The 25,914-nt window shown below is 36.3% G+C and overlaps 1 protein-coding gene and 1 long non-coding RNA gene across 3 annotated transcripts; one reads left to right on the plus strand and one right to left on the minus strand.

Annotated features, from left to right (window-relative positions):
* Positions 1-4,078: 4,078 nt before the first annotated feature.
* On the minus strand, positions 4,079-5,897 carry LOC130106444 (uncharacterized). Its single transcript, XR_008809720.1, has 3 exons — positions 5,838-5,897; positions 5,616-5,746; positions 4,079-4,253 (listed from the first exon to the last, which is right to left on the minus strand). It is a non-coding gene; the product is annotated as an uncharacterized LOC130106444 (long non-coding RNA).
* Positions 5,898-13,029: 7,132 nt separating this feature from the next.
* adpgk (ADP-dependent glucokinase) lies at positions 13,030-24,209 on the plus strand. 2 transcript variants are annotated; one of them, XM_056272594.1, is made up of 8 exons: positions 13,030-13,197; positions 14,235-14,470; positions 15,576-15,801; positions 16,434-16,496; positions 16,687-16,807; positions 18,669-18,865; positions 19,541-19,639; positions 23,356-24,209. In XM_056272594.1, exons 2-8 carry the CDS (start codon positions 14,238-14,240, stop codon positions 23,914-23,916), a joined length of 1,500 nt encoding a protein of 499 aa, XP_056128569.1. In that variant the 5' UTR covers positions 13,030-13,197; positions 14,235-14,237; the 3' UTR covers positions 23,917-24,209. The 2 variants fall into 2 exon arrangements, with proteins under 2 accessions (XP_056128569.1, XP_056128571.1); XM_056272596.1 differs by having other exon boundaries at positions 23,359-24,209.
* The last annotated feature ends 1,705 nt before the right edge of the window (positions 24,210-25,914 follow it).

A 25,914-nucleotide genomic window follows, 5' to 3' on the forward strand; every position in this document is an offset into this window, starting at 1 on the left:
ATATCTCCATCTGTATTTTTTTGTTATTTATTGGAGAAATATATAGAGTACAGATGAACTCAACAGAAATCGAATCCAAAGATCCTCTGTATTTTCCTTGTGCAAACAAAAAACTAACAAAGGTTATAATTCCTTCTGCAGTTATTAACTATATATGCATATTTATACCTACATATGTACACATGCATATACAAATAACCGTGTTTAAACAAGTTGTTGTGTGCACATCCCACCTTCTGGCAGGTGCAGGACAAAAAGGACTACTGAATTGAAAAGATTATAATGTCCACAACACTGCTACTTACTCCCATATTTTAATAAAAAAGGCAACGTTTCGACCCTACTGGGTCTTCTTCAGGCAATTGGCAAAACACATTTGATACAGAGTTATATAGGCCTTACAATCTGACCCACCCCGTGATTTCAATTAGCTTGATTGGGTCTAAACAAGCCTAATAACCTCACTCATTAATTAATGAAGAGAACACTTGCATGGAAAAAACAATCAACATACACAAGAATCAATTCCATATGCACATAACTTCCTAAAATGTAGTCAGAAACGGGAGCGCTACGGACCAGAATCAGTGAGCACAGAAGTACCATCAGAAAAGAAGATGAACGTAGTCCTGTCGCCGCTCATTTTAAATCAGCTGGCCACAATGTCAGCGCCCTTAGATACATCGGGGTGGAGCGGGTCAATAAACCGTTTAGAGGAGGAGATCATGGTAAAAGGCTTCTCCAACGGGAAACTTTTTGGATTTACTACTTGAACACAATGTCTCCTTATGGTCTTAATGAAGATTTTGACATAAAGCCATTCTTATAATGAATGGCTTTGTGTCATGTATATGTCATAATATAATGTGTATTTATGTAGCCTATGTATTTGGTTGTGGATTTATATATATATGACATGTATATGTGAGTATGCACTGTTTCTTGGTAGTTAATTGCATGTTTCTGACTACATTTTAGGAAGTTATGTGCATATGGAATTGATTCTTGTGTATGTTGATTGTTTTTTCCATGCAAGTGTTCTCTTAATTAATTAATGAGTGAGGTTATTAGGCTTGTTTAGACCCAATCAAGCTAATTGAAATCACGGGGTGGGTCAGATTGTAAGCCCTATATAACTCTGTATCAAATGTGTTTTGCCAATTGCCTGAAGAAGACCCAGTAGGGTCGAAACGTTGCCTTTTTTATTAAAATATGGGAGTAAGTAGCAGTGTTGTGGACATTATAATCTTTTCTATACAAATAAACGTAACATTCCTATACATGCACATGCCACCTAAGTATATTGTACATGCAAACATATGCCCATCTTACAACATACAGAAAACTCCTAAAACAAAAAACAAAAACAGTTTCCTTTCTTTGTCTGTAACTTACATTTCCAAATCTTTTAGACTGCAGCTAATGCTGGAGCTGTCGAGTGTTTGCCACCAGCGAACCCCAAATCTTGGCTCCAGGCCGTCAGGAGGTTTGAAGAGGTGAAAGCACTCTGCATGGAAATGGATGTCATGATCAGCACAGTGTGATGGAATATGAAAATGTATTTTGTGAATGTATTGGATTCAGTAGAGCACCTTGGGGGATGCCCCAGTCCCAGATGAACGGGAAAAAGAAACAGCCGTCAATTGAAAAGATAAAAAAGCAATCTTGTGCACCTGTAACCTTTAAGAGATATTTCTCTCTCTCTCTCTGAGATGCTTTCAGCAATCACTTGTATGGCATGGAACCAATATATATGAGGATATGTGTGAATCTGTGAAGGTGAATCACGTTTCTGAATCACAAGCTGAGTCAAGCAGATTCAGAACAGAGTTTGTGTACATCTCACTGCCAAAGCTTTTACAAGCATCTGGCAGCTGCGTAGGATAAAGAAATTAAAGATATGTTTAATTACGGTACGCTAACATATTCTATTCTCTCATGTCACTGATGAGTATTTCTTGAGATCAGGAGGAAAAAGGGATGAATATTTAAGCAACCAAAGGCAAAGAAGATGGGCTTCATTTATGAGCACAACATTTGTTTCTGTGTAAATTGTTCTTAAATTATTCTTATGTGATTTTTTTTAAAAGACTGGTTGGTTCTGGAAAAATCTCATTGACTCACCACATCATGTCGTCACAAACTCGTATGCTGTCATTTTTCTGTGGAAAAGAAAAGAGAATTTGTAAAGAATCATTTGACAGTTCATAGTGACCAGAGCTGTCAAGCTCCAAAAGGGACAAAAAAACCATTAAAGTTTCATAAAAGTGGTTCATACAATCTGTGTTCTATTATACAAGTCATACGAAAGCTTTTTGAAGCTGGTTTTCACAGAAAATCTTCCCTTCTATGGAAACTCTGAAATCTCATTTACATTTGCATCTCTTTTGACATCTCAAAATGTTTAACATCATTGAAAGACACGAGGGTGAATATTAAATAATGACAGAATTCTCATTTCAGGATGAACTGTTCCTTTAACCCTCTGGTACAGGCCACATGTCGGTCAAAAATGACAGAATTTTTTTTTTTTTTTTTTTTCAATGAAATTATATTTTAGTTTGATCATTTTTTTTATTTAATATTTTGTATTTTAAGGGGATTTTATGGTACTGCATAATATTTACACTGTATTTATAATCCATTTATTCACTTTTTGAACATAGACCTGAAAATGAAATTTCCAACTTTAACTGTTGTAGATCTCGAATGCTTTAGAGCACAGACTTAAAGGATTAGTTCACTTTTAAAAAAACTTTTGCTGATAATTTACTCACCCCCATGTCATCCAAGATGTCCATGTCTTTCTTTCTTCAGTCGAAAAGAAATTACGGTTTTTGATGAAAACATTCCAGGATTTTTCTCCATATAATGCACTTTGCTGGGCACCAAACGGTCCAAGGTCCAAAAGACAGTTTCAGTGCAAACTGCAAACTGTTCAAAGGGCTTTAAACGATTCCAGACGATGAATAATGGTCTTATCAAGCGAAACGATCGCTCATTTAAAAAATAAATAACAAAGTTTTAGTTTTATAAGCTCACATGCTCGCGTCGCTCTGTTCTGTGTAACTCTCCTGTTCGAACTCGTTCATCAAAATGAACGAATCTTTTTCCGAGTCAATTCGTTCATTTCAGTCGTTAAATGAATCAAATGACTCGTAAAAAGATTTGTTCATTTTGATGAACGAGTTCGAACAGGAGAGTCACACAGAACAGAGCAAGGCGAGCATTTGAGCTTATAAAACTTAAACTTTGTTATTTATTTTTTAAATGAGCGATCGTTTCGCTTGATAAGACCCTTATTCATCGTCTGGAATCGTTTAAAGCCATTTGAACAGTTTGCAGTTTGCACTGAAACTGTCTTTTGGACCGTGGACCGTTTGGTACCCAGTAAAGTGCATTATATGGAGAAAAATCCTGGAATGTTTTCATCAAAAACCTTAATTTCTTTTCGACTGAAGAAAGAAAGACATGGACATCTTGGATGACATGGGGGTGAGTAAATTATCAGCAAAAGTTTTTTTAAAAGTGAACTAATCCTTTAAGTTTGATCTCTTTATAAAGACAACACTTGGCAAATTATTGCTGAAGTGAAAAACGTTTTTAAAAAGTGATAGAATTTTACATTTATTGTTATGAAAAATTCACAAAAATACTATTTTCAATTTTTATACGAAATATATATTTTCAAAAACAAGTTTTACTCTTAAACTGCAAGAAAGTCAAAGCCATAAATCTAAACAAGTTTGATATCTCAAAAAATGAGCTTTCAGTAAGATTTTGTTTGGGTGCAGTACCAAACGCTTCCACCAGATGAAATTCACCTCTCATTCCTTTCCAATGTGCTCATTTTTGACATGAACAATACAAGTGTGACTATTTTTTTCAGGACTATTTCAGGACCACTTTATGAATCAAATCCATTCTTTTTTTGTGTGTTCACATACCAAGTGCCAAAACCTTTACCAAGTTACCATTACGATTAAGTAAAAAATGTAATTTAAAAAAAACAAAACAATATTTTTGGTCAAAAACGACAGAAGAACCCCAGAGGATTGTGATGTATCTGAGACTCAACAGATGTAGGCTATTTAGGACATCCGGTAATACTCTCGAAGATAATAACCTTTCACAGCACACCACACGAGACATACCCTTATCAAGACCTTCCGTTTACAGCCGACTGAATGCGATTTTAATCTGTCTCTCACCAGGTCAGGACTCAGAGGGTTTAACTTATTAAACCAAACAACCTACAATCAGAGAAGCATCATTGTACATTCTGTTTGAATGTGAGCCAAGCAGAAGCAATCTGTGCCTCACAACTGCATTAAACAAACCAATCTGCTATTGTACAGGCCACAATTTGAAACATAATCCAAGGCTATCCTTAAAGACCAAAGGGGAAAGTTGACATATTTTGTTGGGGTAAAATATGATAATAGCCTTTAAAATTAACTATATTAATTTTAAGATCAAGGTAAATTGTACTTAATTTGTCTTTCGGGAAACATGTAAGTATCTTCTGTTGCTTCCGAAGGGCAGTACTAAATTACATGTTTTATATATTTAAACAAAATAAGAAAAATCTTCATCCTGGTCGAAAGTTTTCACCCCCCGGCTCTTAATGCATTGTGTTTCCTTCTGGAGCATCAGTGAATATTTGAACCTTTTTTAATAGTTGTGTGAGTCCCTAAATTGGCCTCATTGTGAAAAGATGGATCTCAAAATCATACAGTCACTGCTGGAAAGGGTTCAAACATGCAAAAGATGCTGGAAAACTGAAGATTTTGCGGGACCTGGAGGATTTTTCTGAAGATCATTGGTCAGTTTAACTTCTCAGGACTCAGACAACAAACATGGGACTCAAGAACAACCATCACAAAACAAAAAAAACATTCGTGGATCATCCAGGTAAGGACCCAGTATGAAGATTCAAGTGTATGTAAAATTTTGTACGGGGTCATTTTTATAAATTCAGCTATTTTTTTGTCTTGTGGACTATTATGTAAACATCTTCTATGTGAAATATCTTATTCAGGACAGTACTAAATAAAAAAAACATGCATTTTGTATGATCCCTCTTATTTTGTTAAAATTATTCACAGATTCTGCCAGGGGTGTGTAAACGTTTGAGCAGCACTGTATGATCTGTTTTCTCTGGACATGAAAGACTGTCAATTTGTATAGCAGATATACATATTTGTTATTTATTTTGTTTGGACAGACACAAAACGCTAAAAACTCTTTATATTTACTATCGAACATGTTTTATCATTTACTACTGAACAGGTTTTTATCTCATATCCATTTTTTCGTTATAATTTACCTTTTTGCAATCCAATATCGTACTATTTTTGTACTTTTAATTACTTTATTTCTTTATATGTACATACATATCCTGGCTTATATATAAGGCATGAAATGTAGAATGAACTGTACTGTGTTGAGTTGAAATCCAACAGTGATTTGCTGCCATGTTTCACACTTTCTTCCCACCTTCATGACTTGCTATTTGTCACACGTTAGATGTTAATGTATAACACATGCCACATAGTCTCATCACTATATCTCTCACTCGCACACCATCCATATAAAGGTGCTGCTATCCTTACCTTCATTACAGCTGCACCCAGCCCGGGTCCTCATCACGCTGAGATGTATAATTAACACACAGATCAGCGAGGAGACAGGCAGAGGCCGCCGGAGCCGCAGTCACTAATGATTCCAGAGAGGCTTTCTTTCACTAGACAAAAAGAACAGTGGACAACGTTTAGATAATTGAGAGCTACGGTATATTAACACACACTCTTACAAGCAAAGATTAAAGCAGTTACCTCAAAATTAAAATTCATCCTTATGATGTTCCATACCCATATGACCTTTTCAGTTTTTTTCTGTGGGACACAAAAGGAGATGTTAGGAAAAATGTTTACTCTGCTTTTCGACGTGACAAAATGATATTCTTCTTATTTAAATGGATGCAAAAGTGATAATATATATATTATACATATATATATATATATATTATTAATTTATTTATTATATGGTGCTTTATCGTAGCTCTGCTTTTCGACGTGACAAAATTATATTCTTCTTATTTAAATGGATGCAAAAGTGATAATATATATATATATACATATATATATATTATTAATTTATTTATTATATGGTGCTTTATCGTAGCTCTGCTTTTCAACGTGACAAAATTATATTCTTCTTATTTAAATGGATGCAAAAGTGATAATATACACTCACCGGCCACTTTATTAGGTACACCTGTCCAACTGCTCGTTAACACTTAATTTCTAAGCAGCCAATCACATGGTGGCAACTCAGTGCATTTAGGCATGTAGACATGGTCAAGACAATCTCCTGCAGTTCAAACCGAGCATCAGTATGGGGAAGAAAGTTGATTTGAGTGACTTTGAACGTGGCATGATTGTTGGTGCCAGAAGGGCTGGTCTGAGTATTTCAGAAACTGCTAATCTACTGGGATTTTCACGCACAACCATCTCTAGGGTTTACAGAGAATGGTCCGAAAAAGAAAAAACATCCAGTGAGCGGCAGTTCTGTGGGCGGAAATGCCTTGTTGATGCCAGAGGTCAGAGGAGAATGGCCAGACTGGTTCGAGCTGATAGAAGGGCAACAGTGACTGAAATAACCACTCGTTACAACCGAGGTATGAAGCAAAGCATTTGTGAAGCCACAACACGCACAACCTTGAGGCGGATGGGCTACAACAGCAGAAGACTCCACCGGGTACCACTCATCTCCACTACAAATAGGAAAAAGAGGCTACAATTTGCAAGAGCTCACCAAAATTGAACAGTTGAAGACTGGAAAAATGTTGCCTGGTCTGATGAGTCTCGATTTCTGTTGAGACATTCAGATGTTAGAGTCAGAATTTGGCGTAAACAGAATGAGAACATGGAACCATCATGCCTTGTTACCACTGTGCAGGCTGGTGGTGGTGGTGTAATGGTGTGGGGGATGTTTTCCTGGCACACTTTAGGCCCCTTAGTGCCAATTGGGCATCGTTTAAATGCCACGGCCTACCTGAGCATTGTTTCTGACCATGTCCATCCCTTTATGGCCACCATGTACCCATCCTCTGATGGCTACTTCCACCATGTCACAAAGCTCTAATCATTTTTTAAAATTGGTTTCTTGAACATGACAATGAGTTCACTGTACTAAAATGGCCTCCACAGTCACCAGATCTCAACCCAATAGAGCATCTTTGGGATGTGGTGGAACGGGAGATTCGCATCATGGATGTGCAGCCGACAAATCTGCGGCAACTGTGTGATGCCATCATGTCAATATGGACCAAACTCCCTGAGGAATGCTTCCAGCACCTTGTTGAATCTATGCCACGAAGAATTGAGGCAGTTCTGAAGGCAAAAGGGGGTCCAACCCGTTACTAGCATGGGGTACCTAATAAAGTGGCCGGTGAGTGTATATATATATATATACATATATATATATTATTAATTTATTTATTATATGGTGCTTTTTCGTAGCTCTGCTTTTCGACATGACAAACTTATTCTGACATTATATTCTTACTTAAATGGATGCAAGTGATAAATAATATACAAAAATATATACATATATAGTATTATTTTATAATTTATTTATTGTATGGTGCTTTTTTGTAGCTTGACAGTTGTTACTATATGCTTTGTATGGAAAAACAGAAACTTTGAGCAACTTTCATTTCTGGCTGAAATAACACTTTAATGAGCCACTTATTTTGTATTGCCTGTTTGTTTGTCACCACCGAACAGCAAATTACAGCATATCTGTGATCATTATAGCCAGATTAATGGCCGTTTGAGCGGGTCCAGTGTTCGTAATCAGGGGCAAACACTAGAGGCCGATGATGAATTATTAATACCTCCATGCTGAGATGGCATCGTTTGTGTGTGTGAGAAAAAGTGGGTTTTTATCTCCGATTCTGTTCTAACATGACTCCTGTATGAAATCGGTTAAGCCGTCCATTTCCTCCTGCAGATTTGCTCATAATCGTTTTCGCCAGGCCTCGTCCAGCCTCTTTGAAATACCTTTAATCAGCCGTGAGTTAAATTGTGAGAAAATACTCACTCGTTCCCCCATCAGACCCGTATCAAAGGCATCCTATGACATCTCCCACCCTAAGAGAAAAACATGTTGAAACGAAACTATTAGTGAGAAATATTTCAGGAAAGCATATCACAAAGATCAAAGAGGCGACTGCGAGAGAGAGAAAAAACACTTATGCAGCAAAATACAAGATCTTCTAAGCTCTGGGAACGTGAAGTTCACACACTTTGTGCTCTACACTGACATTCCCTGTTTGAAGAGGATTAATGGTTAATTGAAGGATCAAACTTGTGCCTGCAGTTTCTACAAAAGTTCCTTATGATTAAAAGTATAATCGATAGAACGATAGAAAAGTATAGAATTAGATGAGATTATAATAAAGTTATAAATATGGATATTTTTCTTACAAAAACGCATGGCTTCACCTCAGAAGGCCTTTATTAACCCCCTATGGATTACTTTTATGATGGATGGATGCACTTTTTAGGGCTTCAAAATATCCAGCCCCATTCACTCCCATTATAAGCTTGGAAAAGCCAGGATATTTTTTTAATACAACTTTAGTCACATACACCTAAGATTGCTTCAAGGTGAGTAAATTATGGGATAATTTTCATTTTGGGGTGAAACATAACTTTAAAACATAACTGACTATGACTATGATACCAAGATGGACATTTTGACCTAATTTTGAGAAAGATGAAAGATGTCTGCTTTGCGCACAAAAAACTTTCCATACAGTGCAATTAACAAATTGAGTTCCCTTTCGTGTCTTATATGAGCTTAAATATTTAAATTGGCAAGGCTTTTGTTTGTTCGCGTTCAAGTTCTCACAATTTTGCATGGTGAGAATTCATAAAAATGCAACTGTTTCATATAACTTTACTCACCATCTGGGGCCTCATTTATAAACGTTGCGTACGCACAAAAGAAGGCGTACGCCGCTCTCTACGCAATAATTGGTATTTATAAAAAGCAAACTTGACGGTAAAATGTGCGGTCCTTCACGCAAGCTCTGACCCAGGCGTACGCACTAAAACGGGTGAAATGAGAAATGGCGACACCGTCGGCAGAGGGAAGAAACACGTGAAAGTGTGTGAAACTGTAGACCGTTGTGTAATGGCAATACTGCCTCTCATAAATAACACGAAGACTTCACAAAGCAAGTCTTACAATTAACAGCCTACACGAACACCCGTTTGATCGATCTGCAACAGAAATGCAAATTAACACATATTTGCAAAAAGAAAAGTGAAATATGTTCTGCAATAATATTGGCATGTTATACAATTCATCTTCATAAATAAGATGGTAAACAGAACGAAATAATGTACAAAACTGATATTCTCGCCAATGTGTCCGTCAGGCGGAGCAGATATAGGCTAGATGCAATTAGATAGATAGATAATTAGGGAGATAGATAGATAGATAGATAGATAGATAGATAGATAGATAGATAGATAGATAGACAGACAGATAGATAGATAGATAGATAGATAGATAGATAGATAGATAGATAGATAGATAGATAGATAGATAGATAGATAGATAGATAGATAGATAGATAGATAGATAGATAGATGTATTATTTGTCCACTGGGGAAAGTTGTTTTCATAGTAAAAATGTCTTTATCAGCTACGGAATCATGGTATTCATGCATATGCCTTTAGTTTGTTTTATTTTTGATAAAATAACGTATGACGTATGTCTCAATCACTCAGGAAGCAAGAAATTACATTTGCGCTGAACTATTTCCCATTTCCAAGTAGATTATAACCGACATCTGTAGCTTGTCATTTCTTTTTTATCTCGGCCACAGTCCGAGGTTGTGAGGCTACAGCACTACGGCGTCTGCAACCTTTTGCCACTCAAGTGCCTTTTTGGCATTAGTAATGCCCACACTGTGCCCTCCAAACAACATTTTTCTCCTCTTTTCCACCTCGCCAACGATAACTTCTACTTCACATTGAGTGAAGTTATGTTTTTTTTTTATTTCCTCTCTATGTTTGCCATGATTTCGCAATCGATGAATATTAACTTATGGGCGTTTCACGGACTATTTATGGGCAACTATGGGCGTGACATGAAGCCGCAAAAGCTGCGCTACATTTAGAATTGATTGTGATTTATTAAGGGAAAAATGCGTAGGATGTGCGTGCGCACGGTTTTATAAATCCGAATATTTCTGTGCGTACGCACGTCCTATGTTTCATCCGTACGCCACTTCTGACGCAAATCCTACGCAAAGTTTTATAAATGAGGCCCCTGATCACCATGCAACACCGATTTTTACTCGCATATGGTCCTGGGCCTACATTGACTACTAAATATCGGCTTTAAAGTGCAACATGTTACAAGTAGGCTATTCCTGCTTCACAAGATGATAAAAGCCTTGTTTACATGATTTATTTTCAATGTCTTGCTGGTAGGCTATGTAAGTTAGAGAGCGGGAAGCCATAAAAGATTTTCTGTGTTGATAATAAAGTGCCTCTCAAATTCATTTCATAAAGGTAACCCCTGACAGAATTTTTGTCAGTCTTTATTAAAGGAATTTTGTTGGTAATTTTTTGGCGCTCAATTTGTTGAGATTCAGAGTCTGTGTGACTTGTTGTGTCCCTCAAAAATGGTAAAGTTTGAGTTCACGGTGGCTCCTTAAAAAAAACACAAACATTGTTAACGATATACAGGTAATATATGTTACTTATGATGTGTAAATCTACAATAAACTGATAAATATTGACAGTAACTTACCTATGTTTTATCGATGTCCCGTCCTAACGGAAAGCGCTCGAGCACGCGCGTGTTGCTATGGTTACCACCTCATTATAGGCGAACACCTGTAGACTTTTTTTTAAACTATTTTTTAACATTCATTGTATAATATGTATATTTACATTGTGTGTGTGTTATGAATGAATACTTTTTTTTCCCCAACGAACCCAAAACCCACCCTGCCAGCAAACACTCAATAAGATTTTTTATTGATCATACGGTGTTATTGCAATTTGCAACCATGGTTTAATTATAAGTCATACGTCGAGCAATAGCTGTTTATATCCAAAAATCCAGTCAAAGTTTATTCATGACATGTCCAGAGAAATAAAACTCAATTAAACATGATCAGCTGCTTTGATCTTTAATTCACAGGAGGGGAAATAGCGCCACCTGCTGATCAACATGAGAACTCGTACATCTTTATGCTACAAACAACTGTGTATTACCTGGTATTACCATAGTAAAATCAAAGAGTATAGAAGTACTTCTAAAATTATGACACTTCTCTATGTCTAAATAAAGTAAAGAAATGCTGTGAGCAGATCCAGCACTGTAGTGAACTCCTCTGAAATAAACTGATGTAATAGTTTAGTTTAGTTTGCTGACTGTGTTCTTGTTTGTTTTATAAACTGCTGCATTGCCATCCACACATCCAAAATCCATATCAGTTAAACGAGTTTGTGTCTCTGGGGTTCACAAAATATATATTTGGTCATACTTGTAATTGCCTCTATTGACTGCAGGTTTAATTGCTCTACACAAACTTTGATTAGTCTCACTTAAGATAATGCTGTAGATCAGAAGATATACATTAATGTGTATGGATTAAATTAATGAAATGAAAAAGAAATAGAAATAGAAAATACAATACATATTACACACACCTGGTTATCTAAACCGGGGCTTCCCATTGACTTCACTTGTTCTAAAAATAAGTTCCGGTCGAAATTGTAAACTAAAATAAATTGTAATATAATATAATAATATTTAATATAATACAACACAATATACTATAATTATGTACTCATATAATTATACACTATAATAAAATAAAATGTTTTTCATTTTTAGAAGTGATTTTATGAAAATTATAAAATATGTAACATTTTAAAAAGTAAAGTAAAAATATATAAAGTATGTAAAATAAAATATGTAAGGTATATAATAATATAATATATAATAAGTATAACACTTCATTTTAAAAGTTGGAGCTCAAATTGCTTAATTTTAAAATAACGTTATAATTATAATAAATTAGATAATATAATATATAATATAATATATAATAAGTATAACACTTAATTTTAAAAGTTGGAGCTCAAATTGCTTATTTTAAAATAACGTTATAATTATAATAAATTAGATAATATAATATATAATATAATATATAATAAGTATAACACTTCATTTTAAAAGTTGGAGCTCAAATTACTTAATTTTAAAATAACGTTATAATTATAATAAATTAGATAATATAATATATAATATAATATATAATAAGTATAACACTTCATTTTAAACGTTGGAGCTCAAATTGCTTAATTTTAAAATAACGTTATAATTATAATAAATTAGAGCTGTCAAATCGATTAATCGCGAAGATGAAAGTTTGTGTTTATATAATATATGTGTGTATACATTATATATATATATATATGCACACACACACACACACACACACACACACACACACACACACACACACGTATGTTAGATGTGAATAATACTTTGGACAGCACTATTATAAATATAAAAATCCATTTATTTTAAAAGTTTTATTCGCTGATTAAAATTAAATTGATAAAAAATACATTGATCTGCACTTCATTATCTAGTTGCTGTGCTTTAATATACATACAAAAAAAAACTTGCTGAGCTCAGGGACCATTTAGACGTGGCGCCGGGCAAAGACATTTCCCCTTCATCAGTGCATCCACTCGACGTGGAGTTCCGCCTACGTCACCAACGCTCGGCGGAGCTTCTGATTGGTTACTTGGGTTCGCTTTAACTGCAACGTTTACCAGGTTTCCCAAAAGCCAACAACAACACTCTTCTACTAGGGTAACGCTGAAAATGACATACATTTTGGAGCGCAATTAAAATAAGTTTTGTATTTTGTAATATTAATAAACTCTTGTAATATTAATAAAATGTTATTTCCAATTAGATTTGATCAGTAAACTTGCTATCTGTTGCCCTCGGGAGAGAGTGGAGCGGCTAATCGCTAACAAACAGACTTTCGACCAAGAAGGGTGACACAACTCAACTTCACCACACACACACACACACACACACACACACTGTTTCGTCTCGTCTCGTCTATCATCCGTCAGGTTAGTGATCTGCCCATCTGTTCCGATTGTCGAAAAGTGTTTTGATTATATCATCAAAGTGTTTTATTCTGGTTATTGCTGTGTAAACTGCTGGTTTATTTGCTATGTGGCTAGCTCATGTTAGCTCATTGATTTCACACTAACATGTTACTTACTTATCAGAAATGTCATTTTTTCCCAAACATAATTTTAAACCACTCGTATGTTTCAGGTGGTCACGGTCGGGTGTGTGATTTAATTTGTCGTGTTGATTTAAAGCCCCATACATGAGCAGACATGGGCTGTTAGCACTAGCCAGCTACTGCTGTTATTGCACAATTATCAGCTTTTAATCTCATCAACTTGTCCAACGGTTTTGAGATTATATATATATATGGAGAGAGATGTGTGCGCGTGCACAGCTACTGCAGTGTTATAAATAGATATGCATTGGTTTCAGTTGTAAATCTAAAATCTACTTCCTGTCTAGTGTCCGAAATAACATGTTATTACCATGGTACATGTTCATTTATTGTCCTGTAAAACATGATAGTACCACAGCATGTCCAAAACATGCAACTACACTGTTACTATATCAAAAATCAAAGTTTGACCTTGCTACATCCCCAAAGTACCATGGTATTACCATGGTGGTACATGTCCAATGTCTAATATATAATGGTATTACTATGGTGGTACATGTCCAAACAACATGGTATTACCATGGTGGTACATGTCCAAAGTCCAATACATGTCCAAACAACATGATATTACCATGGTACATATACCAAAATATGGTATTACCATGGTACATGTCCAAAAAAAAAACGGTTTTCATGGTATGTCTCTAAATAAACCATTGCATTAACATAGTACCTGTCCAAAACATGGTATTACCATGATATGCGTCCCCAAAAAATTGGTATGCATGTACGTGTCTAATTAAACCATGATTTTGCCATGGTGCATGTCTGAAAAAACATAGTATTACCATGATATGTGTCCAAAAACCTTGGTTTCTACCATGGTATCCTGAAGAGAAAGTGTGTGTTTCACAGGTCATGTGGAGGAAGGCCGTGCTGGTGGCCCTGTTGGCGTTGGGGATGGGTTATCTGTACCACACTGACCCGGAGCTACCGGCCCGTGTGCTGAACTGCATCAGCCAATCGCTGCCTCAGATGGAGTTGAGTGACAGCTCAGAGCCCCGCCCCCCCGCGCTGGAGGAGGCCATCGCTCACGCCTGGCAGACCCTGATCACGACTCCGGCCAAACGCTGGGGGAGAGTGGCTGTGGGGTGAGCGACTCGCAATACACTCATTTATTCAGAACTTTCTTTGTTCATTGTCGTCTTTAATTCTCTTTGGATTTTTTTCCATTGGTTCTTTAGTTGTTCTATGGTTCCTTTTGCTTTTATTTTATTTTGTTCTGTCATTAGTTTCTCTCCTTTTTTTCTTCAAACAAACCTTTTTTTATGAGTATAAACGTGTTAGTAAATATTATTATTTTCATACTGTTAATATTTTTAATTAACTTTTAGTAATTTTGTTATGTGCTTTTGTCATATTTATTAGTTTTCCTAAACTTTTCTATTTTGTTTTATTTTTATTTCAGTTTTAGTTTAGTACTTCAACTTAATCTTATTTTATCAGATTATATTTAATTATTTATTATTAATTCATCAGTAATATTGTTAACTTATCATTGTTTTTGATTACTAATATATTTATAAAAAAAATATTTAGTCGCCAAAGTAACATTTCTAATTTTCGTTGAAGTTAATTTTCTTCATCTAAGATTTATACTTTATTCTATTTCAATAACTGATTTTTTAAAAATAGTTTTAGATACCAATAACAACTTGTGGCTGATTAATTCAGATCTGTAGGATAGTTACAAAGTTGTCTTTTTGTTAATTATTTCAGTTAAACAAACAAATAAACCATTTTTTCTAGTAATAGGTTGTGACTAATTTGTTCATTCATTCAATTGTTGATTAATTATTTTAATATATTTTTTATTCATTCGGTAACGCTTTACAATAAGGTTTCATTAGTTAACATGAACTAATAATGAACTGCACTTCTACAGCATTTATTAATCTTTGTTAATGTTCATTTCAACCTTTACCAATACATGATTAAAATCAAAAGTTGCATTTGTAACATTGTAACTAACATGAACAGCTGGATTTTTATTAACTAACATTAGCAAACATTTACAAATACAGTAACAAATGTTTTGCTCATGGTTAGTTCACGTCAGTTAATTCATGAACTATTGAAACCTTCTTGTAAAGTGTTTCCACTAATGAATGAATTCAATGAATGTTTTGTTCACAGTCCTCACAGGTCTGAACACGTGCATCTGTTCTTCAGCCCTTTGTTTGCTCTGTTCATCAGGGTGAACGCCTGTGTGGATGTGGTGGTGTCCGGAGTGGGGCTGTTACAGGCCCTGGCTCTCGATCCGGGTCCCGGCAGAGACCACGAGGTGCTACACAGCAAAGAGGACCTGAAAGAGGCCTTCATCCACTACATGGGGAAGGGCGCCGCTGCAGAGCGCTTCTTCTCAGATAAGGAGGTTTTTCAAAGGATCGCACGGGCGGCTGCCGAATATCCCGGCGCTCAGGTGCGCAGCGAAGTGTTTTATGACAGAAGGAGTGGCCCTTAGAACATGGTTTTCCTCAGGGCACGAGCCGAGGACCGAGATTAGCCGGTCTCGGAGCACACTAAAAATTGTCCGACAGGTTTGACTGCTCGGATTAAAGCCTTAGTGTGATTAAATTCAAAGTGTGCGATCTGATTTTGCATATGTCCTATAATATCCGCTTTAATTTTGGCATCTGCTGTAAATGAATCTGGCCCTTGAGATCCGATGGTTTAATGTGAAAGCACGAGAGGGAATTGAGTTTCTGTGTCAAATTTAATTTTGCATAATCAACAGTAATTAATAGGTGCAGAGCTCAGACTGAGGCTGGTCCATGAGGCTATTTTCATGACACATGATATTCGTTATAAATGCATTAAGCACATTTTCACAAAACAATATTTTTCTTACAACAATATAAAATATCTGGCAATGAAATAAGCACTTTCAATTTGATAGAAAATCTGATATTTTCCTAGTAGAAGTAAAAATATCCATAAATAAGTCACATTACAGGATCGTTTGCTATACTCTTGTGATTGATCTCGTATGTTTTAATGAGACCAGATTTCTGAGATTTACTCAAAAATAGCTTTTTTTCTTGTTTCTTGCAGCTTTATGTGGGCGGCAACGCTGCTTTGATTGGCCAGAAACTAGCGTCTAACCCACAACTCGTGGTGAGTGTCTTGTGCTACTGAGCAAGCTTCAAACTGTTCTGCTAGTGCTAAAATCATTGAGCGCATCACTGGACAAAAGGTCAAATTGTCCTGAATTTCCTTTCCATAATAACTGATTGTTTTTAGAGGATACATTAATACCTGATGGGCACCTGATTCTAGTTTTCTAAAGAGTGCTGTGTTCTCTCAGGTCCTCTTGTGTGGTCCGGTGGGGCCGAAGCTTCATGAAATGCTGGATGAACAGATCGTGGTCCCGCCAGAGTCGCTGCAGGAGACCGATGAGTTCCACCTGATCCTGGAGTACAAGTCAGGTGAGACGCGCTCGAAATCACATTGCCGAATTATTTTATTTCTGTGAAAGATTGAATATTCTGTAATGAATTTTTCACAGTAAGATAGTGTTGTCACGGTACCAAAATTTCAGTATTCGGTACCAATACCAGTGAAAATCCACGGTTCTCGGTACCAATTTCGGTACCAAAGCTTAATTTAGATAACATTTACATATATTAAAGTGTATATCACAGTTACAAAGATGGAAACTGTAGTATTGAAAACACTTTACAATAAGATTCTATTTGTTAGATAACATTAGATAAAATGAACAATAAACCATAGTTATATACATAGCAATTATTCTCCTTGGGGTTAATTAAAAAATATACTAATACAATTTTAAAATCAAAAGTTTTATCTGTTAACATTATTTAATGCACAATGAATAAAGTGAACAAACATGAACAATCAAGTGTTTGTATTAAATTTTTGTAAAAATATATTGTTCACTCAGTGTGTTGATGTTAACACATTAAGTAATGTTAATGAATGGTATCTTATTATAGTGTTACCAAACTATACAGGAGATAAAACATGTTTTATTTGACTTAACTGTAGCCTACTTTTATTTAATCCAAAACTGCCAAAAATGTCAGTCTTGCCTGTCTTCAAAACTTGAGAACCCTGTAGCTGATTTCGAATGCAAGGGCTAGAAATCAATTAATTATTTGCTGATACTTCCTCGTCATCACGGAGAGCGCAGTTTGCACCGTTTTCTCCTTCTCTCCACAAGCGCTCGCTCTCGCGTGTCTCCGCTATGCAACCATAAACAGTGACGCGCCTGGAAAAACAAGCTCGCACGTCGCTCCTATTATGAGCGCGCTTCCCGCGCGCCTACATTTGAAATTTGCACGCGCAAAAAATGTGCTGTGTGAACGGCCCTTTACGGCAACGTGACGTTAGCCTAATTCAACATATTTCCATATGTGGCTCTTTCCTTCTTTCTTGTCAACAAGTGGATTCAGAGCCAACGCATTAGCAGCGCCGCCGGTCGGATCAACCCGGTACTCGGTACCTAGAAAAGCTGGTACCGTAACCGTTCATTTTTTTTAGTACCGACTTGGTACCGAAGTACCGAGTTTTTTGACAACCCTACAGTAAGACTAGAAACATACACTCTCCGGCCACTTTATTAGGTACACCTCTCCAACTGCTCGTTAACGCAAATGTCTAATCAGCCAATCACATGACAGGAACTCAACGCATGCAGACACGATCAAGACGATCTGCTGAAGTTCAACCTGAGCATCAGAATAGAGAAGAAAGGTGATATAAGTGAGTTTGAGCGCGGCATGGTTGTTGCTGCCGGATGGGCTGGTCTGAGTGTTTCACTAAACTCAAACGGCCTCCACAGTCACCAGATCTCAATCTTTGGGATGTTCTGGAATGGTAGATGTGCAGCCGACAAATCTGCAGCAACTGTGATGCTATCATGACATTATGGACCAGAATCTCTGAGGAACGTTTCCAGCACCATGAATATGTTGAATGTTTGAATATGTTGAATATATGCCACGAAGAATTAAGGCAAGTCAAAAGGCGGACCAACCCGATACTAGCAAGCTGTGCCTAATAAAGTGGCCGGTGAGTGTATATTAAAGTCCTCCTGTAGTCAATTAATTTATCCCTTACAACTCACCTTTGATCACCAAAATGTCAGAAACACCAGTTTTATGGAGAAAATACTCAGCAATGGTGTTGACTTATGAATTTACACATGATTTGTTTTAAGGCATATTAAAAAAAACCTATAGAGACTTATAAACAACATTAAAAGCTTGATTTTCAACACAGGGGGAATTAAAGAAAGTGTGTCCTCTCTGCTGCCCCCTACAGGTGAACAGTGGGGCCCCTCGAAAGCTCCTCAGGCTAACCGCTTCATCCTGTCCCATGATGTGTCCAATGGGGAAATGAGCACGCTGGAGACGTTCGTGGCCAGCTTGGAGGAGTTCCAGCCGGATCTGGTGGTTCTGTCCGGACTGCATATGATGGAAGGAATGGGCCGAGATCTCTGGGAGGAACGACTGAAAGAGGTCTGAAACCGGAATTGCTCAATTCCCATCTGATTTCAAAAGAGAATCATTGGTTACCGCATATTTTTAACACAAATCGTTCCAATTCTAAAACCTGATTGGATGAGCCAAACTTTTGATATATTATTAAAATATACCAACGCCATTTTGATATAGTATTGATGTAGTGTTTGCTGTTCTGGCAGAGTAACAAGAGATATTTGTGACCCTGGACCACAAAACTGGGTATAGTTTATACATCATCTGAAAGCTGAATAAATAAGCTTTCCATTGATGTATGGTTTGTTAGGATAGGATGATATAAAACTTTTTGCAAATCTGGAATCTGAGGGTGCAAAAAAATCTAAACATTGAGAGAATCGCCTTTAAAGTTGAACATTTATGTTCGTGCTTTTGCTGCATTCATTCACAAAAAAATATTTCTTTATATATTTACAGTAGGAAATTTACAAAATATCTTCATGGAACATGATCTTTACTTAATATCCTAATGATTTTTGGCATAAAAGAAAAATGTATAATTTTGACCCATACAATGTATTGTTGGCTATTGCCACAAATACACCCGTGCGACTTTTGTGATCCAGGGTCACACTTTTGAGGTCAATTCGCTGCTGCTGCTGACTTATTAGATTATCTTTGTCTTTATGGTGATTGTGTTCTGATTTCCTGCAGGCGGTGGTTGCGATCTCAGACGTGAGGAACGAGGTGCCCATCCACCTTGAGCTGGCCAGCATGACAGACAGAGACTACATGAACCGGATCCTGCAGGAGGTAATTGTGTAGGTTTAATGAATGCTAATGCTTAGTAGATATACAGATTATTGTTAGTGGTGTCAAACAATGAACAGTGTTGAGGAATGTTCATTTTAAAATAGGGATGCACGATGATATCGGGACAACATCGGTATCGGCCGATAAAAGCTTAAAATGACCATCATCGGCATCGGCGATATGAATATTTCTGCCGATGAGCCTCGCCGATAGGGTGGCGTGTTTCCTATGCGCACGTGACGACCGCGAACGAAGCATGAGCGCCAGCAACTTAAACTTCCAACTAGGGGTGTGCGTCTCACGCGGTTTTTGATCGTGGACGACTAAAATGTCTCCACGATCTGCTTTTGAAGAAAAATCATAGTATCGTGCATTCCATCAGTTCAATTCTGGCGCCTTCAGTTCAACATACTGTAGGCTACAACGCGACGCACATTCATCACATCACATGTGAACGCAGAGGTAGAGTTACACTCACGGGACACTGCAATTCACAAAAGTTCATTATTTGCATGTGCGTCAAAGTCTTGCTAGTTAAACATGTCATTCACGTGCTGATGCGCTGTTCTAACATCCGCTTTTCTGAGCGCGTACACGCGACGCTCACAGGAACTAAAGCCTGTCACAGCGTCTGCATACTGGACTAATCTTTCGAGTCTTATTGCGCTGATACTGTCAAATACACACAAGGTTTACATAAAGTTGGTTATGTTTAAAGTGAAAGCAAACAGAGAAAATCTGCTTGTCAAAGGCGTGTATATTAGACGCGTCGCGTGCAGTTCTTAAAGAGACAGTATAATATGCTGCCGCTTGTCCTTAAAGAGATACCGCACCCAGAAATAAAAATTCTGTCATTATTTACTCACTCTAATGTTGTTCAAAACCTGTATTCATTTCTTTCTTGTGCTTAAATATACTATGGAAGTCACTGAAGTACAGCAACTGTTTGGTTAGCCACATTCTTCCAAATAACTTTTATAATTTCAACAGAAGAAAGAAACTTGAGAGAGTAAATGATGACAATTAAAATTTTGGGGAGAACTATCTCGTTAATGTTAATAAAACAACAAAACACAAAGAGGAAATCACTCACTGCTCTTGACTGAGAACTTTAATAGAAGCTTTAATAAGCTTTTTTTGCACTTTAAAAAAAACACACAAATATATCGGTATCGGCATCGGGCAAAATTAGTCTGAAAATATCGGCATATCGAATATCGGCCAAAATCCTCGTGCATCCCTATTTTAAAAGTAACACCTAGTGTTCCATTGTAAAGTCACCAAGTGCTACATTAACAATAAAAATTTAAAAAACTACTTTTCATCTGATTTTTACGGAAGCGTATTGCATTCACTTGAGGAAAAAAAATCTACTCTGTTTTTCTGAATTAACGAGTTAATTATCTCAGAATTACGAGAGAATTTTTCATGAAAAAAACGTTTTTGCTCCGTTTTTCTGAATTAACGAGTTAATTGTCTCAGAATTACGAGAGAATTTTTCATGGAAAAAAAGTTTTTGCTGTTTTTCTGAATTAACGAGTTAATTATCTCAGAATTACAAGATATTTTTTCATGGAAAAAAAGTTTTTGCTGTTTTTCTGAATTAACGAGTTAATTATCTCAGAATTATGAGAGACATTTTTCATGGAAAAAAAGATTTTGCTCTCTTTTTCTGAATTAACGAGTTAATTATCTCAGAATTATGAGACATTTTTCTTGAAAAACATTTTTTTCACTCTGTTTTTATGAATGAATGAGTTACTCATAATTTTGAGATAATTAAAAGTCATTAATTCAGAAACATAGAGCAAAAACTTTTTTTCATGAAAAATTATCTCGTAATTCTGAGATAATTAACTCGTTAATTCAGAAAAACAAGAGTAGATTTTTTTCCTCAAGTGAATGCGATACGCCTCCGTAGATTTTTGCCTCTCTCCAATCAAGGACAGTGGCACTATCCTTGCCTTAAAAAAGAAATTTAAATCGTATATAAAAAGAGAATTGTAATTTTATGGGGATTGGGGGGGGGGGGGGGGGGGGGTTACAAATCATCGGATATTTACTTTATGCTATTTACACTTCCAAGAATTTGGAAGGATAAAAAAAAAATCCTTTTATTCAGGATTGATGCATTAAATTGACCAAAAGTGGCAGTAAATACATTTATAAAGCTACAAAATATTTCTTTTTCAGATAGATGCTGTTCTTTTGAACTTTCTGTTCATCAAAGAATCCTTAAAAAATGTTATCACCGTTTCCACTAAAATATGAATAATCAGAAATGTTTCTCGAGCATCAAATCATCATATTTGAGTGATTTCTGAAGGATCATGTGACACTGAAGACTGGAGTAATGATGCTGAAAACTCAGCTTTGATCACAGGAATAAATTACACTTTACTATATATTCACATAAAAAACTGCTATTTTAAATTGTAATAAAATTTCACAGTTGTTACTGTATTTTTGATCCAATAAATCCAGCCGTGAGCAGAAGAGACTTCTTTTAAATACATTTTACCAACCCCAAACTTTTAAACAATAATGCATATTAAAAATTACTCTTTCGGAGTGTTTAATGTGTAATAAATCCTTATCAATGACTACTGGAAAAGTAATGGGAAAATCATGGAGATTCAGCCGTCAAAATGTGTTTATATATTTATTCATGTATTTAGGCTTATTTAATCTTAAAATGACCACTTTTTTTTTTAAAAATTGAATTTTTTATTATACTTTATTGTCCCATTCCTGGGAAATTTGTCTTGGACAGCATGACACGGCCAGTGCACAACATCAATCAATCACACAAAACAATACATACAATAACATGTGATAATAAGCAATAACACATTTCAATTAATTATATAAAAACTAGCAGCATACTACAGCAATTAAATAAAAAAATCTCTATTCAAAATTTTGATTGCAGTTGGAACAAATAACGATTAGACTTGCACATCAAGACCCTGAATCTTCTCCCTGATGGTAGCAAATTAAAATACTTGTGTAAAATATGTGCATCATCAGAGACAATTCTTTTAGCTTGCCTTGAAATAATGCCTCGTTTTCATGACTCCGTTTTGTATTTGTCAGTCTTTTAAAGTCATCTCGATAAATTGAACGCGTAATATTAGGCCGTGAGACAGAGGGTTGATTGGTACCATTTCGAGGGATTAAACCGCATGGTGATTTTTGTGTAGGTATATGACCCTGTATTTGAAAAATGTGTGATAGCATTAGATTCAAGGTAGTTTTTTGGTTACGGAGGACGATTTTCAAACATATGTCAAGAAAAACTGATCCTTTTATAATTTAAAAAATTTATTAAATTTATAATTTTTTTATTATAAAATTTTATAAAATGTATTTAAAGAAATTCATTTTATAAAATATTTATAAAAAATTTATAATAAAAAAATTATAAATTTAATAAATTTTTAAAATTATAAAAGGATACATTTTTCTCTCTTGTAGTCACTGAACACCTTACCTTGAGGTAGGATGATATAAGTGTTGATTTCTAATGAAAGCTACCATGGATCGAATGCTATCACACATTTTCCAACACTAGAGATGTGTACCTTCATGAAAATCAAAAAGAAATTGAATCCCTCAAAATGGTACCGGTAGCCCAAATTTGGGGTCCCGTCTCATGGCCTAATATGTGAGGTTTCCATCTACAACATTCAGGTTTCTTTGCGCTCTTCTGTTAGCAGGTCATTCCCATCGTGAACTCCATCGGCCTGAACGAACAGGAGCTGCTGTTTTTGACTCAGTCTGGAGGAGGACCTCACGCTGACCTCGCTTCATGGGACGGCATACCCGACGTGGGCCGCGTCAGCGACATCTTGCTCTGGATCTTCGAGCAACACGGCCGGGCGGACCCAGAATCTGAGGCCGATCTGACCCGGATCCACTTCCACACGCTGGCGTACCACATTCTGGCCACGGTGGAGGGCCACTGGGGGAACCAGGAGGCAGCGGTGGCTTCGGGCGCTCGTGTGGCGAGCAGTCAAGCCTGCGGTCTGCAAACCGTGGATGTTAATAAAGTGATCCTCAAGGCGCCTTTGAGCTTCAACAGCTCCTTCTCAGAACCGAGAGAGAGCCTAACGGTGGACCCGACGAGACCGGTGACCGTGTGGCGCAGAGGGAACGTGTCTTTCCATCTCACGCCGGTGCTCGTGTGCAAGCAGCCGCTGAGGACTGTGGGATTGGGGGACGCCATCTCCGCAGAGGGACTTCTGTTTTCAGAGTTCACACACCCATCTTTTTGAAGAAACATCCTCGTCGTGAGATCCTCTTCTCAAAAGACTCGCAAAAGAGGATGTTTGTGTGTTGAAATGCAGTTTGAGTGCACTGTCCTCTTTCCAGAGATTTGTTGTTGCTACCTTTGTCTGAAATCATATTGTGAAAGACAGCACTGAACGTAATAACAACGCCATCAACTCAAAATAAAGTTGGAATCATTCACTCACCCTCATCCAAACCGAAATTATTTTCATTTGCGTAAGTGAAAGTCACATGGGTTTTGAGCAACATGAGGGTGAGTAAATGATGAAAGAACTTAATTTTTTTTTTTTTTTTAACTTTTTAAACTATGAGAAGAGGAGCTCATACTCTGTTTAACAGGAGCAGAAGACCTGTGTTTGCTATTGGGAACCAAAGTATGATTTTAGAGTCTTAAACACTCACCTAAACACACTTTTATTTGGTATTTGAAGAACCGTTGATAAATATCATAACTTGAATGCCGCCGATTCACAGTTTATCTGTGTCACGTAATGTAAAGTTCTCTTATCCTAATGAAATTAAGTAGAAGCAATGTTCCCAGGTTCAATCTAGAGTTTAAATAATAGTTAGTTCCAGCTTACCTGACAATATTCTGACCATTATTAATGCACATAATGTCATTTAAATACTCAGTACCATTCATTATTCTTGTCTTAAATGAATCTTATTGTTCTTAAGGGTGGGAATATAACTAGGGTTTTTTGTACGTTGGTACCAGCATCATTTGTATATAATAATAAGTCGTAAATATTTTTCATTCAGTCTGGTTTGGTCGGCAGGTTATCAATTTGTTAGCCGTTGATTTCTGGTGAATCATATACTGTAGGTGGCGTTAATGACTGTTGTGATTTATGCTGCTTCCTATCACACATAATGAATATGTACATACAAATGATGTCATTTATTGGTCATTAGTTTTAAAGCTGATCTTGTCAGCCATGTTGTACCATCCACACACGTGTGACGTTTCATTTTTAATGTTTTTTTTTTTTTTGGGGGGGCGTACTAATTAATCACTATGGAAGCTTGTTTCCGCCACAGAATGAAAAATAAAGAAGGTAATTGCGACTTTTTATCTCACAATTCTGACTTTATTTCGCAGAATTGCGAGATATAAAGTCAGAATTGCGTGATATAAAATCGCAATTGCGTGTTATAAAGTCAGAATTGCGAGATATAAAGTTAGTCTTTTTTCCCCCTTAGAATTGGCCCGATAACTCGCAATTGCGAGTTTATATCTCACAATTCTGAGAAAAGATCTCAGAATCTTGATATAAACTCGCAATTATGTGTTGTAAAGTCAGAATTAAGAGATGTAAACTAGCAATTGCGAGAAAGTCAGAATTGTGAGATTATAAAGTCGCAATTCTGAGAAATAAAGTCGCAATTGCGAGAAAAAAAGACAGAATTGCGACTTATCTCACAATTGCGACTTTATTTCTCAGAATTGCGACTTTTTAATCTCACAATTGCGACTTTTTTTCTCACAATTGCGAATTTACATCTCGCAATTCTGACTTTATAACACATAATTGCGAGTTTATATCTCGAAATTCTGACTTCATATCTCGCAATTGTGAGATAAAGTCGCAATTATCATACTTTTTTATTTTTTATTCAGTGGCGGAAACAAGCTTCCATAAATCTCAGTATGTGAATGATCATTGGTCTTAAATCAGCCTTAAAGTTTAAACAAACCTGTCTGAGGCTTTTTAACAAAAGCTTAAAACAGTTTTATAAACATTCAGCAGTGTTGTAAAGCAATTCTAAGTAAATGAACCACTAATGGTTTTATGAACGGTTTACACACACGTCTATTTGTGTTGTTTCATGAATAAGGCCTAGGCAAGACGTTCAAATCAGCAGCTGAAGAAAAGCCTTGGCTCGTGTTTCGTACTGTATTTCTGTTACACTCCATGTTGACGCTGTTAGTTTCTCAAAACCAACAAAAATTGTGACAGTATCCATCACTGTATTTAGAT

This window comes from Rhinichthys klamathensis, unplaced genomic scaffold (genome assembly GCF_029890125.1).
Source record: "Rhinichthys klamathensis goyatoka isolate OS25496 unplaced genomic scaffold, OSU_Roscu_1.1 h1tg000341l_1, whole genome shotgun sequence".
Taxonomy (NCBI): Eukaryota; Metazoa; Chordata; class Actinopteri; order Cypriniformes; family Leuciscidae; genus Rhinichthys; species Rhinichthys klamathensis.